Below are 18,522 nucleotides of genomic sequence, written 5' to 3'. Positions count from 1 at the left end.
ATGACTAGACGTATGGATGTGAAGGAGGCGAGGAGTGTATGCCAGGACAGAAGAGTGTGGCGTTTCATCCTTTCTGCCTACCCCTGTGGAGAAACGGCATGATGGTAGTAGTAGTATTAAATTGCAAAAAACATTACCAATTTTTGTTTGCATAGTCGGGTTTTTAACGGTTTAAAACTGGTTAAAAATCGTTGGATTTAGTTTTAAATGGATTTAAGTTTTTTTTTTCATGGTACAACTATAGGGTTACAAACTACTTAATAAAAGGGTTTTGGATTAAATAAAAAAATAACAAAAAGTTTGATATTTTGTGATTGCATACCATTACCAACGTGAAAATATTTAATTTGTAGGTGTGTCAATTAAAAACAAAGATGGAGGATTGTCAACCGTCAAGTAGGACATGTTTGTTTTGATTTGTGATATAATTTTTCCTATTCGAACACAATTTATTCGACAAACGAAATAATATAATTATATAAAAATGGCGATAGCTGCTACTGACAATGAATATCCAAAGGCGACGAGTGAGTACATTAATTTATTACAATGCAGAAAAGGCGACACGCCTCTTTTACTAACATAGTCATTTCCTCTGTTTATATACTTAATTTCGAAGCATCGGATTGAATAATCCAGTAAAATAAAAATTGTGGTTGATGTACGTTTACATTATTTAAAAAATCCGTTTGCGTTTCATACAAAAAATCTTAGTTACACATAACCTACTTTTTGGGAATTCGTCCTGTCACAAGACCACGTAGATTTAATTATATGCACGCTAATTTATTATCAAAGGTTTTATTCTCTTTATTTTTTTTGTAATTTGTAATTATGTAAACACAGTTTTTCAAGTGAAATTTTCGAGGATAATGCAACATTTTCTTTTATTAAAATTTCTTGGGTGAATTGAATTAGGACTATTCATTGATGGTAGCATTTTGGCGTAAAATATGCTAAAGGTGTCTACTTTCAATGTCATACATTTGGGATGAATTGATTTCACATTATTGTGATTTTAAGTTGTATGTAAACAATGTATTACTTACAAAAAATGCAAAGAAAAACTGCATCAGGGTAAACAACACTTCAGATGAAAATAAACAAAACACATTTGATGCTAAGTAGACCCTATTTGTGCAAATCAGCCCCAATTTCAGAATAATCGATATATATGTATAAGGAGATGCAGGAATTGAATAAGAAAGGTGTGTTGCGATGGTTTGGACATGTAGAACGAATGAGTGAGGAAAGAACGGTAAAACAAATTTATGAGGCGAATGTAATTGGAAAAAGGAGCAGAGGAAGACCGAGAAAAACATGGCACGATCAGGTATGCCGAATACTTAAAAGTGGTCAGGTTAGGAGTCATTTTTCGCACAAGTCTTTTACTCTAAAGCAGTGATTCCAATAGATCTCATGTATTCGTTCATTTTGTGCACCTATGTATAAATATGTACCTATGTTTTGAAATTGAAAAAATCATATTTTATTTTTCCAATTAAGCGTTGGGCATATGAAATTGGTGGGGTTTGGTACCTTCAACACGGTTTAGAACCACTGCTCTAAAGAATAATATGGCATAGTAGTGCACATTTTTGCAAGCCGGCTTCTCTCTCAAAGTGCATTCTATAGTATGAAGTGTTTTACAGTGAAACCTCTATCTATCGTTTCTCGAATAATCGTTTTCCCGGATGTGTCGTTTATTTCTTCTATCCCGAATTAATTTCATACTAAACTAAACCGCATCAATCATTTCTCTACCGCATTTATCGTTCAAATTAAGCTGCATATTTGATACATTTTGTCTGTTTTTTACATTCTTTTCAATTTTGTTACATTCAACGGCAACGTATGGGATAGAAACTATCGAAAGCTTGTGTAACCAATAGCAGGAGAGGTCGATATTGATGAAAAGGAGCCGCTGCTTGTACCTGCATTTCCAGAAGCATGCACACTCTTTGAAAGAAATCTTTCTACAACGCACATTCAATAACCGATAAAAAATACTATTTACAAAGCCGAAAATACTTGCGTATAGACCTCTTAATCCCGCATTCATTGTTTTCCCGCATTCATAGTTAATAGGTCCCATTAAAAACGATAGATAGAGGTTTCACTGTATTTTGTTTTATTGTTTGAAACAATTTTTTCAGATGCTACGGTGTTCGGAGCCCTGCTGTCGTATGTGGCCGGGCTTCTGCTGCTGATGTCCTTCGCCAGCCCGTACTGGATCGAGTCCTACCCGGAGATGTTCTCCTCCTTCAAGCATATGGGGCTCTGGGAATACTGCTTCGAGGACTTCCGCTACCCGTACTATCAGTTCCCCAAACTGTTCACCGGCTGCCACTACATCTTCAGCCAGGAGTTCTACGTCATCCGCGAGTGGCTGCTCCCCGGGTGGCTGATGGCCGTGCAGGCCCTGGTCACGCTGGCCTTCATGTGCTCGCTGGCGGCGCAGGTGGTGCTGGCGCTGGTCCTCGTCCGGTGGCCGCTCCGCGCCGTGCTGCGCTACGAGTGGATGGCCACCGGATTCTCGTGCGCCTGCACGGGTGCGGCCAGCTTCTTCCTCTTCCTGGCCGTGGCCGTCTTTGGAGGCAACTGCTACCGCCGTGATTGGCTGATGTATCCGTCTTTCAACGTGCTCTCCTGGTCGTACGCTTTCGCTGTTGTAGCCTTTATGATATTCGGTTAGTACGAAATACACTCATTTTATTGTGATTCCTATATCTCTGTCCAGCTATCGTTAGTGCTGTGGTCTCTGAGTCAGATTTTCTGGGTTTGAACCCATTCTACCTAGCTTGAAACCTAGTTTAAATAACTGGCCGCTTAGGCCTACAAAAATAGTATGAAATTGAAATGCATATAAGAACACAAATATTTCTCTTTTATGTAAAAAGAAATTAGTATATAAAGTATGAAATTGAAATGTTTATAAGAACACAAACATTTCTTTTTTATGTAAAATAAATCACATTTTGATTGGAGTCGACTTTCAACGCAGACACCTACGTGATTTATATGTACATTGCTATTTTTCACCTTAACATATTGTTTGCGGGAAACTATTAAAAGCGTCTTTTACATACTGTTGGTAGAGAGCGGGAGACGTTTATAAGCGTTCTATTTGCTTACTTTTGGTAGAGCAATATATGCCAATACAATAACCAGACACCAATAAAACATTGTACAGATCGGAATTGGTTTTGCGGTTACTTGTGATTAGTATACGATCCTAAATAGTATACTAATTAAGGTCGGGGTTGATGAAAAAACTACCCGACAACAATGTGTTAATAAATAATAAATAATGTTAACTTTATCATCAATATTTGATGTAGTACACTTGTACTTATTTTTTTTTTTTTACAAAAATGTTTTTAATATTAGTATATAATCACTCACCGGTGAGTGGTTATATACTAATATTATTAACATTTTTGTAAAAAAAAGTAAAAATGACTAACCACAAAGTAAGTACTTTAAATATGAATAATATTGAGAATATAGTACACTTGTGATTTTCCATTTTATAACTGACGTAATAATTTTTTTTATAAAGTTATTATATATGTATTGTTTACTTTGTTTATAGGTGGGGCTACTTTCTTGTTGTATGTGGAAACCAAGCGATCGTACGAGAGCCGCCGCGAAGCCAAGAACTTGGTCATGCAGATGCAGATGCAGGAGCCCCAGAGGGCCCCCTCCTCGCAGGGCGGGTACCCCCACCACCGCTCGGGATACATATAGTCCCTCGCCCAACCTAATGTGTACACACCCATACGTATAAAGACACTTCACGCACATTCCGCTACGCTGCGTTGAGTGTTCTGTACTTCTCTTCTCTCTAGTTGCTGGCATGTAATGCTTGTTTCACTAGACCAGGGGTCGGCAACCTTTTGGACCAAAAGAGCCAAACGTGAGCAGTAAAGCGGTATAGAATTTTTTAATTTACAATGATTTAATTGAATGTTTTACCCTTTCCTTACGGCGCTAAAAACTTCCGCGTGCTCCGGTGATATGTATTTTGTACACCATATGAAAATGTGATTTAAATACGGGAAAAATGTGGATATTCCTAAATGTTTCTTTATTGACCATAGTTGAAGTAGAAGTGTATTAATTTTGTAATGTTAGCTCTGGTAAGTACCTTAAAAAGAAAAAAAATACATGGTAAGTATCTGCCATAGCTAGCGTAGTGACACAACCATCTTGAACGACGTCTTGTTTGCAACTAAAATGATATTGTCGGAAACAGTAGAGAGCCGCGTGCGCGTGTCGTAAACTCCGGCATGCACCCATACTCTGAGAAACGTTTGTGTATTTGTGATTCTATCCCCGATTTTTTCACAATTTATTGATTTCCGTCGTTGCAAATGAATAACTTTATATTATAATACTTTTATGTAAGACGTAAAAGTATTACGGAGGAATACAAAAATTCTGAGCCCGTATCTATTATATTTTATATTGATATTCTTATTTTTAAAATCGAGTTGTAGTAAATACATATTACCGGGAGGGGAAGGTCAAAGGAGCCTATAAGTATTTTTTAGGCACCTTTTAACATTCAACGATTTATCTATTTTACCATGCATTTTTAATTTATTAAGTAAAAAAGAAAGAATAAAAGTGGAGTGCATATTTAAAAGTTCTAATTTCATATGTGCACAGAATAATAATATAAAAAAATAATAAAAATTTATGTAAATAATGTCATTTTAAATTTGACAAAGAAAGAGCCACACAAATTGCTTAATCCTTTCTGGTCCCCCAAAATAAAAATAAAAATCTAGGTAGACAGTTACATTCCAATTTAAAAAAAAATCTGTTGTCCTCTGCTCCACATACTGTTGTAATAGATACGAGTGACAAAAATGTAAGCTTGGAATTTAAATAAATAATACTAATGATGAAAAAAGTGTCGAATAACATCCGACATGGGACCTAAGAGCAAAAAATCGATGTTGAATGAGATTCGACATTGGACCAGTAAGGGTTAAAGATCCGCATGTGGCTCGCGATCCACACGTTGCCGACCCCTGCACTAGACTAAGTGAATGTGCCTTTTCATATTTTCCTAATTACTGTAAATTTTGACTCGAAAACACGCTATTGTTGTTTTATATTGAATATAAAAATTCACAAAAATGTGTTACATTATAATTATATTTTTAATTCATGTATAGCGTCCATACCATTTTATAACTATGATGAAATATTAGGTTAGTGGTATGGGAAAATAAGTTTATTTTAGCTAAATCTTTATACCTATTTCTAGTTGTTGAACTTATGAATTTCTTTGTCAAATAGATTTATCATTTTATTTTTCTTATATGAAAATGAATTTGTTTGATTTTTATTTTATTCAAACTATTGCGTACTGATTTTATTTAATTTTTACGATATTTCACAACTTTTACTAAGAACTGACAACCTTTACACTAGTTTATTTCTCATATTTCAATCTCAAAAATGCATTATTAATTTGATTGTTTTATTTAGTTATTAAATCGTTATTTGTTTGTTTGTTCCCATTTTGGATAGCTATTTCAAAAATATTTCAGATAAAATGTAATAATCTTTATCTGTATATTTGGACCAATTGATTAATGAATTTAAATACAATTTTATATACAAGTGTTTAAGAAGTAATTAAAATGCAGTTTTTATATTTTTATTGCATGACTATATCTGACTAAACTCATATTTGTATATTTAAGAAAATAGCCTTATCGCAAATATTTTTACTTTGCGTCTCTCTCATTCTCATAAATAAGCACTTAAGTACCATAATGTAATGAGGCGGGAGCAAGGATATATTTTGTCCGATCACAATAGTCGCCAAGATATCATAATTTTTTTTAACATAGACAAATATTGTTAAGAAAGTTTGAAACAAAAAATCGTTAAAACCCTTGAAATTTTTCATTTTGAGTGTTGCCAATTTCTAAATCTCTTATATCAAAGTTCTTTTAGGGAATAATGATTTAATGTGTGGCTAAGAGTTTGGTGACACCTTTTGTTCAGTGTTTACACCGTTGGTGCACTAAGTATCTTAGTTTTACAGCCTTATTTAAAGTACCTAATTAAATAGTAATAGATATCTCGATTTCTTGTACAATCACTGCATATTATTACGAATCTCTTTTTACCTATGTAAATGTTACGCACATGCTGTTTGAATTATACAGAGAATTTTTATAATCACGTGTTGGCCAATATTATTGTTAAATGATTATGTATCATGTAATTTCAGCACAATGTTAACAAATTGACGAAATAAGAAAAAAATATTTTTACAATCTCTTAACAAGAGTAGTTTATTTTTACAACCTCTTAACGAGAGTAGTTTATTTTTACAATCTCTTAACGAGAGTAGTTTATTTCTACAATCTCTTAGCGAGAGTAGTTTATTTTAAGGAACTTATTTGTACTTTTTGTATCCGTCCAGGAATTTCTTTGAAATATTCCAAGCTTATACGATATTTTATTTTACGTACTTGATTGTAACATTGTATCATCATTAAATGAAATTTAAGAAAAATATATTGTGTTTTATTAACCTGTCTGGGTGTGAGTTTCTCCGGACAAAACTGTATCTGAGGAGTGAATTTGTTTTTGTGTTTTTTTTTTTACTTTTAAATTTTTATATTATAGTCGATGCTATAAGCAACATGTTTTCTTGAATAAACAAAGATATTTACCCCAGTAAACATGATTTATATCAAAATTATCGAAATACCGATAAATCATGTTTTTAACATGTTTTGATATAAATCGTGTCATAAATCATATTTTGTATCGGCCGTACATGTACGTCTAAACTCCTTTGAGAAAAGTTTGGTATGGCCGTACATGTACGACCATACTCCCGGACAGGTTAAAAACAAGCTGTATTCAGTCTAGTGTTGTCGAGGCTCAGTCTGGTTAACCCTTTGCCCATTAGCCAGTATCATATCGCTCACTCCTTTCAAGAACGTCATAAATCAAAAAACTTGATTTTTCAGGAGAACGTTTTTAAAGTATAAACATATTATACAATGTATTAAAAATAAATATCAAGCCATTTATTGAACTTTTTACTGTGCAACAGATCTTTTTAGGTAAAACCTGAAGGTTTTTTCTCCATTTGAAAAATATTTAGTATTCTTCTTCTTAGAATAATTAAACAACACATTTTCTTCAAAATGCAAAAACAACACTTTCTGCCCTGTAGCGGGTAAATATTAAGTTAAAAATATGCCTCTTTTGATGGGATATAGTACATTTTCTGGGTATTCCGAAAGCATGCACAACTGAAAATTGACGATTTTTGATTTATGACGTTCTTGAAAGGAGTGAGCGATATACGGAAAAAAGGGCTTTGCGAATTTGCCCATACATGGTACCCTGGTATAAAGAAATAGCTCAAATGATTTTTAATGAAGTAACGATGGTAGTAGTAGATTATAATGGAGTTATTGCCTAGAAATACTAGATGGAAAATCTTTGTGATAAAAAAAAATTTAAAATCTGGAGGATGTCGTTATTTTATGTTTTGCTATAATGCATTATTTTATCTTAGGAAATAAGCATTTACTTTCTTTCACAACTAACATTCTTGTTATTTGCAACGAATAATACTTTCATTAATTGATTTGGCAGTCACAAAGTGATATCTATCTGTTTTTTTTATTAACTCTTTATAAATTGTCTATGCCCATGTTCCTGATCCAGTTCTTACCCCCTCATCTTTCAAAGTACCAAGGGCAACTCTCAAATTTAGGCTGAGTTTTGAAACAAATAAATTGAAGTAAGATTACATATTTTTTCAAATATAGCTTGTAGGGACAAGATGGTGAATAATTGTACATACCTGGCTTATCCAATTCTTCTGCTAAGTCCAGTAAACAGTCTACTGTCTCTTGAGGTAGGTTTCCATCCAGGACAATTATGGGGGCTTTCTCAAGAATGGGACGATTCTGCATAATCTGTAAGTTTTAAAAGTCAAATAATTCTTATACATTTTGTTAAATAGTCTACTGTCATCATCAATTTGACAGTTGACAGTTGATTTGTAGTCAGCACGTTTTGCCGTTTCACCATGAATAGACTGAATGACTATTATGCGCGTCGTGGGTTCTAGAATGGCCATACAACAATATTCAGCTTGATCCTCTTTTTTAACGCAAAATTTTGTTCACCGATCAGGCACATTTTTGGTTAAATGGCTATGTCAATAAGCAGAATTATCGAATTTGGAGTGAAGAAAACCCAGAAGCCTTTGTCCAGACGCTGTTACATCCATTAAAAGTCACTCTTTGATGTGTTTTATAGGCAGGTGGAATTTTTTTAAAGACGATGCCGGCCATAATGTTACAGTCAATGAAGAGCGCTACAGAACCATGATTACTGACTTCTTCGTACCTCAGTTGAATGACATTGATGTGACAGAGCTATGGTTTCAACAAGATGGCGCAACATGTCACACAGTGGGTGCCACCATCAATTCATCGCGGGAAATTTGAATTTGTTAACCTCTATAAATACACCCTATATATAATATACTATAAATGTGGAGGTCCTCACCAAAAAGCTACATTTCCAATATTGCACAAAAATCCTTTAAATCCAAATCTGTTCTGTTTACTGTATTCTATCGAAATCTTAATTAAAGTTGCAACAAAACGTGACCAATTTTGTGTTGAACCAATATGAAATCAATTGTACCAAAACGTAACAATTTTACAAGCTAGAATTCCTCATTACTCAAAACCATTTATAATGGAAATGTAACGTTTTGGTGACGACCTCCACAAATATTTATATTAGTTTATAAATTTAACTACCCCTGGTATTGACAAACAAAACAATACCTGTCCTCTGTAGGCTTATTTTCAATGACAATACTCAAATGCCTGAAAATACTGAAAGGACTTGACAGAGAACGTAATATTTGAAAGTAAAGAGAAACTTTTCACATTCGAACAATGGGCATAAGTAATGAGACGAAACGAAGGCGGGAGGGTATTATTTGCAGTCATAATTGTTCACTGCGTATTACATTTTGAGAACTTTTGGAAAATAGGGAAAACTTTGAAAATATCAATAAAGGGTAAAGGCAGCGAGATCAATAGAGATGCCAGATAATCAAATTACAGTAAAACCTTGCCAGATAATCAAATAACAGTAAAAATTACAAAAACAGTATTTTGGGGGAGGTGGTGTTCGTTAAAGTCCGTCATAAAAAAATACGTTTAATATAAATAAACTTTTTTGTTTAAAATATAAAACTGTATTTAGATTTCTTTAACTAATAACCCACAAAGCCTCTACTTTTAGAGGCTTGTCTGCAGGTAGGATAGTAAGAATTGGGAAAGTAAATGTGAAAAATACATCACAAACACCCAGACTAATTATAAATATATATATATATATATATATATATATATATATATATATATATATATATATATATATATATATATATATATATATATATATATATATATATATATATATATATATATATATATATATATATATATATATATATATATATATATATATATATATATATATATATATATATATATATATATATATATATATATATATATATATATATATATATATATATATATATATATATATATATATATATATATATATATATATATATATATATGTATATATTTCTTGAATTTATTTTTGCAATTGCGAGAAACGAACCCGCAACGCCAGTTTCGCACTTGAGCGTCTACCCAATTACGCCACAGCGTCTGTCATAAATTTTCAATATAAAATACAAACAAAATTCTATTATTGTCTTCGGACACTCGTCGGGAAGTGACGCTGTTGTTTAATATCGACATGCTTGCTTTCGGTAATCCTGCTTTGGAAAGGAATCAAATTTTGTTTGCGCTTTTTAATCAAATCTCAAATTCCGAAAATGTCTATAATACAATTGAACTTTATTATCTGTCGAATTGTAAATAAATTACATATTATGTATGTGAGTCGAAATTACAAATAAAGTTTTGATTTATCAAATACTGGGCCTTATGGCTATAGAAGATGGTGTATTTAAAACAGAAATCATAGCGTTTTATGTACATATTAAAAAAAAAACATTAGTACGTGATCGTAGGTACTCAAAAGTTTCATTAAATTTGTGATTTACATAGTAGATACATACGTTAACGTATCTCGGGATGTTACTGTACAATTAAAAGCTCTATCTGCTGCGAACAACACAGTAACAACGTGTCGTTCATTTCGCTAAAAGTTTTCCGTGAATAAAATTCCCGACTCACGGTATAAAGCCCACTCTCGAATTCAGGACAATGTTTACTGTTTAGTTTATGGGAAGGTGTCATGAACTCTCCCCAGGAATATAACATAAACACGGACTACAAACACATGTTTTATTTTATCTATTCAGACAGGGCCGGAGTAGCCAAAGGGCTCCGGGCTAAATCTTTTTGGGGCCCTCATAAATAAATAAAAACATTTCATTAATTGATTCGGCAGTCACTTTGTGGTAAAATGTATCCATTTTTAATTAATGTTATACTTAGTAAATACCACTATTTATTAAAATCGACTGTGACACGTGTTTCGATGCATTCCGCATCTTTTTCAAACACGGTGTTTGAAAATGATGCGGAATGCATCGAAACACGTGTCACAGTAGATTTTAATTAATAGTGGTATTTAATAAGTAAAACATTAACTAAAAATAAATCAAAACATTTTAAATGAACGTTTTTTTTTGTTTCTTCGATCCATTGATTTAATGGTAGAGCCTAATTAAAACTAGCCCACCGTATATTATTATATATTTTACGTCATCTCCGTGGTGTAGTGGTTAGCGTGTTTAGCTACCATGCTGGAGGTCCCGGGTTCGATTCCCAGGAGGGGGTGAATAGAAATTTTAGTGAAACTCTCTCCTCATCATCCATTGTTTACTTTGTGTAATACCACTTTTTTAAAAAGTGGTATTACATAAAGTAAACAATGGATGATAAGGAGAGTGTTTTATCACCATACCACAAAGTTATCAATGCTTTTAATGTACAAAATATAAATGTTAGTGTTTAATATTACCCTAGACTGGTCCCTGAAGCGCAGGAGTGATCACCTTGCCTTCACGTAAGTAACTATCAAGATAAATACTGCGTCAATACGATGCAGTGCCCTATGCGCAATTGGATGTGCGGATAAGAGTTAGAGGATATATTTTATTATTATTGGATAATTTCCACCTTTTAAGAGTGTGCTAGCTTATTTGATATTTTATTATTTTCAAAAAATACTTGGTATCTTTTTTAAAAGTTGAAATTTTAGAACATGGTTTTAGTAGAAATCTGGGTATTTTGTGCAGCTTATAATTTGACCAGTTATTTTTATTCACAACAGTTTGAGTGTGTACAAATACTTGTTCACAAATCCGGATTTTTCCCGTTTAGGAGTTATTTTTACTTTTTTTGACATCTCAGCCTTTGACAGATTATAAGCCCTGTAAATATTCAGACTTCTGTATTCTTTTTCATCTTTGTTGAGATGTTATAATGTATTGACTAGACAGTTATTAATTTGGGATTCATTATGTATACTTATTACCTATTATCATCTTGGCAATTTACTGAGAATACATCTTAATGCTATCAATGTTTGGAAATGTATCCAATCCAAATTGGGATGAAAGGGAAAAATGTATTTAAATCATTTTTTATACTCCTAGGCCCCTTAGTTTGGGCCTCGCGACATATAGCTCATTTTGCCCTATGCCAAATACGGCCCTTGTATCTAATGGCGGACTAGCAATCAAAATCGACCCGGGAAATCAATTGAGAATGACTCTTTTCTGACGTCAAACATCTCGCTAATAGCGAATCTCTCTTCAATTTCAATTTTCAATTAACATATACATCACAAACTATTTTTTTTAAAGGGTATACATTAAAATAAAATATATGCAAGAACTATAGCTAAAGGTATAGAATAATCCCGCTCCCAGTTCACAAATGTTAAATATGATTGACGTACGATACCATTTGCAAAAATTATAATATTTCCCCATAGGGTGATTAATTTTGTGCCACCCTGTACTAAACGATTAAAATAACACAAGTCTTATACGATCCAATACCCTATGCACCATGGGTATGGATAGGGGGTTAAAAGAATAGCGTCCATGTCTATCGCAGGTTAAATCAATCGCTTCCTATTGATTCAATTTCAAGAAAATCCATATATTTGTAGATAAAATTGTCAAAAATCGTTCTCCGTACAGTGGTACCTACAAGTATGTTAAGATATCGCTCACTCCTTTCAACAACGTCATATATCAAAAATCGTCAATTTTCAGTTATTCATGTTTTCGGAATGCCTAGAAAATCTACTATGTCCCAGCAAAAGCGGCATATTTTTAACTTTATATTTACCCGCTACGGGGCAGAAAGTGTTGTTTTTGCATTTTGAAGAAAAGGTATTTTTTAAATTTATTTTTAAAATAAACTAAATATTTTTCAAATGGAGAAAAAACATTCAGGGTCTATCATAAAAGATCTGTTGCACAGTAAAAAGTTCAATAAGTGGCTTGATATTTAGTTTTAATACATTTTACTATATTTTTAATCTTTAAAAACGATCTCCTGAAAAATCTAGTTTTTTGTTAAATGACGTTCTTGAAAGGAGTGACCGATATGTCAAGGGTGTTAAGCAGGATTTTATATAATCTTTATTATAGAAATGGATACTTTAATTATGTTTCAGGAGTTTTTTGGGCATATTGCGAATATTTCAACCTTATTTTATTTTTAAACTTTAAAAACGATCTCCTGAAAAATCAAGTTTTTTGTTAAATGGCGTTGTTGAAAGGAGTGAGCGATATGTAAGTCTCTAGTTTGGGTATTTGGTATACGACGTTAGGGGCGGTTTGTACATCGGTCCTTTGGGGACATTCGGAGCCCGCCGGTCCATTTCGCTGCTGTTTTATTTGTTTCGTACGTCCCATCGAGGATTGTACGATATTAGATTATTATTGTTATTATAAATCGAATAAAATAAACTCGAATACAGTCATGATGCGATCTCTCAGAAGAATGTGCGACAAAACGATGTATGATAGATGTTTGAATAGTGAAATAAGGAAGGAATGCAAAGCTGAGATAAGCATTATCGATAAAATTAAGAAAGGTGTGTTGAGATGGTTTGGACATGTAGAACGAACGAATGAGGAAAGAACGGTTAAAAAAATTTATGAGGCGAACGTAATTGGAAAAAGGAGCAGAGGAAGGCCGAGAAAACATGGTATGCCAAATACTTGAAAGTGGTCAGGTTAGGAGTCGTAACAATCGGCGGGTATGTATGAGTAGATGCATGAACGTGGAAGAGGCGAAGAATGTTTGCAAAGATACCCTACCCCTGTGGGGAAGCGGCGTAATGGTTAGTTAGTTAGTTTTTATAACATTATCGTTTTGGTTGAGAAATTTTGCTCCCATATCCAGTATATGTGTATAAAAATTTAAACACACTCAAAATATTGTTAAATATGAACTTGGTGAGCAAGATAAAGAAATAACACAACTCGCATTTTTAAAAAGGAATAATCCATACGAAAGTGAGTTCTCCTTTGAAAGCGTTCATCTTTTATATACAGATTCTTAAATGCAAATGAATTTTTGATACCTGAGGCGGTATTCAGATTGAGCCTCTCAAAGGAAATCGTTCTTAAAATACACGAATCCTTGTTCTTATATCTTATGCTGCCTACCACAGACCTTATTTTTTTATTTGAAAATCAAATTTCGATTTGCAAATACGCGTATAAGGGTAATATTACATATGTATCTAAGGTCAAAATATTCGCAATATGCCCAAAAAACTCCTGAAACATAATTATATAATCCATTTATATAATAAACACTATATAAAATCCTGCTATATAAAACGTTTGACATATCGCTCACTCGTTTCAAGAACGTCATGAATAAAAAAACTTGATTTTTCAGGAGAACGCTTTTAATGTTTAAAAATATAACACAATGTATTAAAAATAAATATCAAGCCACTTATTGAGCTTTTTACTGTGCAACAGATCTTTTTAGGTAAAACCTGAAGGTTTTTTCTCCATTTGAAAAATATTAAGTATATTTAAAAAAATAATTAAACAATACCGTTTCTTCAAAATGCAAATACAACATTTTCTGCCCTGTAGCGAGTAAATATTAAGTTAAAAATATGCCCCTTTTGCTGGGATATAGCACATTTTCTGGGCATTCCGAAAATGTGCAACAGATCTTTTTAGGTAAAACCTGAAGGTTTTTTCTCCATTTGAAAAATATTAAGTATATTTAAAAAAATAATTAAACAATACCGTTTCTTCAAAATGCAAATACAACATTTTCTGCCCTGTAGCGAGTAAATATTAAGTTAAAAATATGCCCCTTTTGCTGGGATATAGCACATTTTCTGGGCATTCCGAAAATGTGTAGGTACAACTGAAAATTGACGATTACACACGTGTAACGTTCACCAATTCTACCCATTATTGACAACCACACTATTCAATTTTTTGGAAGTTCTATATACATGTATATGAACCAAATTCGAAACGTTGTTTTAGAATCATTAGAACTTCACAAGAGATATCTATTGGTGAGATGAAAAAAAAACTTTTTATTGAGCAGAAACTCTTTTTAAATAAATGCCCAGACTTCCATATTCATCTAGACTGTCAAAAAATAATATGAAAATAACTCCTGTAATTGGATATAATCCAGATTTTGTGAACAAGTATTTGGACACACTCAAAATGTTGTAAATAATAGTATGTTTAAGAGAGAAGCCATTACATAACAATGCAATATTTGGTTAGTCCTCACCAAGTCAGGGGTGATCTCGTCGTGCGCGGCCATGTCTCCGAAGCCGATCTTGCAGTCGCCCTTTGTATCCAGCACGGCCGTATAGCTGGCGGGCCCCTCGGAGCCCGGGGCCGTCAGGAAGTAAGGGCGCGCCCCGAGCCCGGCCAGGCAGCGCGCGATGTTCCCACCCACGCCGCCCTGCGACACGGTCACCCTAGCCCTGTGCGTCGACCCGTCAAACTGAGAACAAAAATTATAATACTTTAACATGTCTACAATGATGAAGAAGCTAAAAAATGATTGATTTGTTATGTAATTTAACATTATGTGGTTTTTTAAGGCCCCGAATTAAAAAAAATAATGAGAAACGCTGATATTTTTAGTAATAGTTGTTTTTTTAAATGTGATTATCTATTGACATTTTCTTGTCGGGACCTGTCTAAACACGTTTCATACAAATTATAGGTAAAAAGCCGAGGCTGACAAAACTCAGTGCATATAAATTAGCTGTAGGGTGCGGAAAATTTATAAACACGGACCGTATATACCATAGGTACCAGTCAATTATTTATTATCGTTAATGTACCTACCTGCTGATACTAAAAAAATCCATTGCAGAGTCAAGTTTTAAAAAAAAAAATCAAATTAATTAAGTTAGTAATATTAAGACAAATGTTGTGTTGATAGATACTATTGAGAACATTTTATTTTTTTAATTTGTTTAGTAACTGGATACGGTTTCTATACGGATATCTTGTTTTTTTTGTTTTTTCGAGGATTTTCATTCTACTAAAAATAATATAGATAATTTTGAATAAAAATTAATTGAAATTAAATTGATTAAATTCATCAAAATTGAATAAAACCAACTTCATTCCAAACCAGATTCATTAAAATTATAACAATAATTGGATAATCTGTAACTAGAGTTGCCAGACGCCCCAATTTAGGCGCGCTTACCATGATTTTTCAGTAGCTGCCACACCAAAATTGCAAATTTGCCCCGCTTTTGGAGGATTTAAATTCAACCGAGAACTATAATTACTTCCGATTACTTCTCTTGTAAATTTCACTCCATCCGATCGAAAGGAAATGCTGGAAATTAAATTTATAAAAACGCTTGTGCAATTCCGTAATTCCCAAATCGAAAATGAAACAAAAACAGATTGAAATACGGAGAAAGTTTTCTTTAAAAATAAGATATAATATGAAATTTTATTTTGGATGTAGGTAGCTCGGAATCTGATATGCAATTTACTTTTTTTTCTTGTTTGCTGTCGAATAAATTTGTTTTATTTTTATTTCTGGGTTGTATCGTATTATTAGAATAGTTTATAGTTAACTTCTAGCAGGTATTGTAGATATAACGAACATATAACGAGGCAATAAAGCGTAACGCAAATCAACCTTATTTCGGAAAAAAAAACAATCGCAGTTAGCCCCTCCCCTCAGTGCCACGCTTTTCGTTTTTCTGAGATCTGGCAACCCTAACTATAACTGAAAATTGGCGCAGTTTCATTATAGGACGACAAAAAGATTATTGTTGCAATATTTCTTTTGTAGATGTAATCTACGTAGAAAATTTTCACTGTGTTTAGTCTTGTAGTTCATCGTGTTTATTTCGCTTTGTTTTACGTGCTATTATTTTTAATTTCTAGTTATATATATATATACATATACATATTTATATCATAAGATAAATTTTATTCAAATTGTTTTCTTATTTTTTTCATCTAACTAGTGTATCTATTTTGTGCGTTACGCGATAAACTCTTGTATTTTACGTGTGAAATTCTTGGAACAACGTGGTCCATAAGCTCTCTTCTGGAATTCTGAACTGCTGAGGTTTGCTGTGATCATAATGTAAGTGGAATCACATATTTTTTGTTGTTGATGTTTTCTAAAATATGTCGTTTTCTAAAATTACACCATAAATAATTAAAACGACAGTTAGATACCATGACATGAACTATAAATTACATCACATGTATGCAATCGAATAATATGTTTTGTTAAATTTTTATATTTGTGGTTTTTGAGCTCGTATACGATACTCAGACATAATAACAGATTGATTTCAATACATAATACATCACAAATAAATAAAACGACAATTAAATACCGTGAATTATAAATTTCATTGTGTTTGCAATCAAATAATTTTTGTTAAATTTTTATATTTGTGGTTTTTGAGGTCGTATACGATACTCAGGCATAATAACAGATTGATTTCAATACATAATACATCACAAATAAATAAAACGACAATTAAATACCGTGAATTATAAATTGCATCATGTGTATTTGCAATCAAATAATTTATTTTGTTAAATTTTTATATTTGTGGTTTTTGAGCTCGTATACGATACTCAGGCATAATAACAGATTGATTTCAATACATAATACATCACAAATAAATAAAACGACAATTAAATACCGTGAATTATAAATTGCATCATGTGTATGCAATCAAATAATTTATTTTGTTAAATTTTTATATTTGTGGTTTTTGAGCTCGTATACGATACTCAGGCATAATAACAGATTGATTTCAATACATAATACATCACAAATAAATAAAACGACAATTAAATACCGTGAATTATAAATTTCATCATGTGTATGCGATGAAATAATTTGTTTTGCTAAATTTTTATATTTGTGGTTTTTGAGGTCGTATACGATACTTAAGCATAATAACAGATTAATTTTTATAATATGTCATTTTTTAAACAGATTATTTACGAAACATTATCGTAAGCGAACAAAGCACATTCGTTACATGGTTTTTTCTTAGGGAACCTTAGGTTAAGTCGCGTGAAATTGTGTCGTTATCGAGTCGACACCTTCTTTTTATTCCTGTACTCCTGGGACTTACATAATTATTTGACTCTTAAAATGCATATAATTTTTTATGTTTAAATTTTATTTATATATATATATATATATGTATATATATATATATATATATATATATATATATATATATATATATATATATATATATATATATATGTATATATATATATATATATATATATATATATATATATTGTATATATATATATATATATATATATATATATATATATATATATATATATATATATATATATATATATATATATATATATATATAGTATATATATATACACACACACACACACACACACACACACACACACACACACACACACACACGCACACACGCACACACGCACACACGCACACACGCACACGCACACACGCACACACACACATACACACGTATACCCACAAATACGTAAATATAATTCAATCCACACTTATACCATATCTATGAAAATGTTTATAGTACATTCTTCTATGAAATAGTAATAGTATAAATACATATATGTATGTCTTTTTTTGGTATTTTAAACCCGGTTGTCGTTCTGTAATGATAGTCAGTTAAAATTACCGAATAAAAAAATGCAAATATATAATAGAATTAAAGTAAATGTTATCTTTGCTTCGTAGTTAAAATGTTATTGCCGCATGTAATCGATTCTATGATCCATTAAAAACCAACTTTGGAAATATATCATGGAAATGATTTTACATCTTCCTTATCAATAAAATTACGCAAATTCAGGCAAAACTTTATTTGAAAGGACTAATTAATACTCTAAGATAGTGTTTTAGAAATAAT

At 32.1% G+C, this 18,522-nt stretch overlaps 2 protein-coding genes across 3 annotated transcripts in view; one reads left to right on the top strand and one right to left on the bottom strand.

Moving 5' to 3' along the window:
* The window catches only part of LOC148303642 (uncharacterized), a 384,039-nt gene that overhangs the window by 19,647 nt on the left and 345,870 nt on the right, over window positions 1-18,522 (bottom strand). The window contains exons 7-8 of the mRNA XM_088269612.1: window positions 14,874-15,092; window positions 7,859-7,973 (exon numbers count right to left, since the gene is read on the bottom strand). Of these exons, the coding sequence (XP_088125738.1) occupies window positions 7,859-7,973; window positions 14,874-15,092 (334 nt within the window). The remainder of the gene's footprint in view (window positions 1-7,858; window positions 7,974-14,873; window positions 15,093-18,522) is intronic.
* pck (Claudin superfamily protein pickel) lies at window positions 356-6,395 on the top strand. Of its 2 annotated transcripts, XR_015838443.1 has the most exons (4): window positions 356-527; window positions 2,157-2,690; window positions 3,596-4,068; window positions 4,138-6,395. XR_015838443.1 is itself a non-coding variant. In XM_088269618.1 (3 exons), exons 1-3 carry the CDS (start codon window positions 485-487, stop codon window positions 3,748-3,750), a joined length of 732 nt encoding a protein of 243 aa, XP_088125744.1. In that variant the 5' UTR covers window positions 356-484; the 3' UTR covers window positions 3,751-4,741. The 2 variants fall into 2 exon arrangements, 1 of the variants encoding a protein (XP_088125744.1); XM_088269618.1 differs by having other exon boundaries at window positions 3,596-4,741.

The sequence above is a fragment of the Brachycentrus maculatus genome, unplaced genomic scaffold, assembly GCF_059751285.1.
Source record: "Brachycentrus maculatus isolate JH-2025_06_01 unplaced genomic scaffold, ASM5975128v1 h1tg000358l, whole genome shotgun sequence".
Taxonomy (NCBI): domain Eukaryota; kingdom Metazoa; phylum Arthropoda; class Insecta; order Trichoptera; family Brachycentridae; genus Brachycentrus; species Brachycentrus maculatus.
The sequence above is the reverse complement of the archived record's forward strand: the minus strand, read 5'-3'. Positions and strand labels throughout refer to the sequence as shown.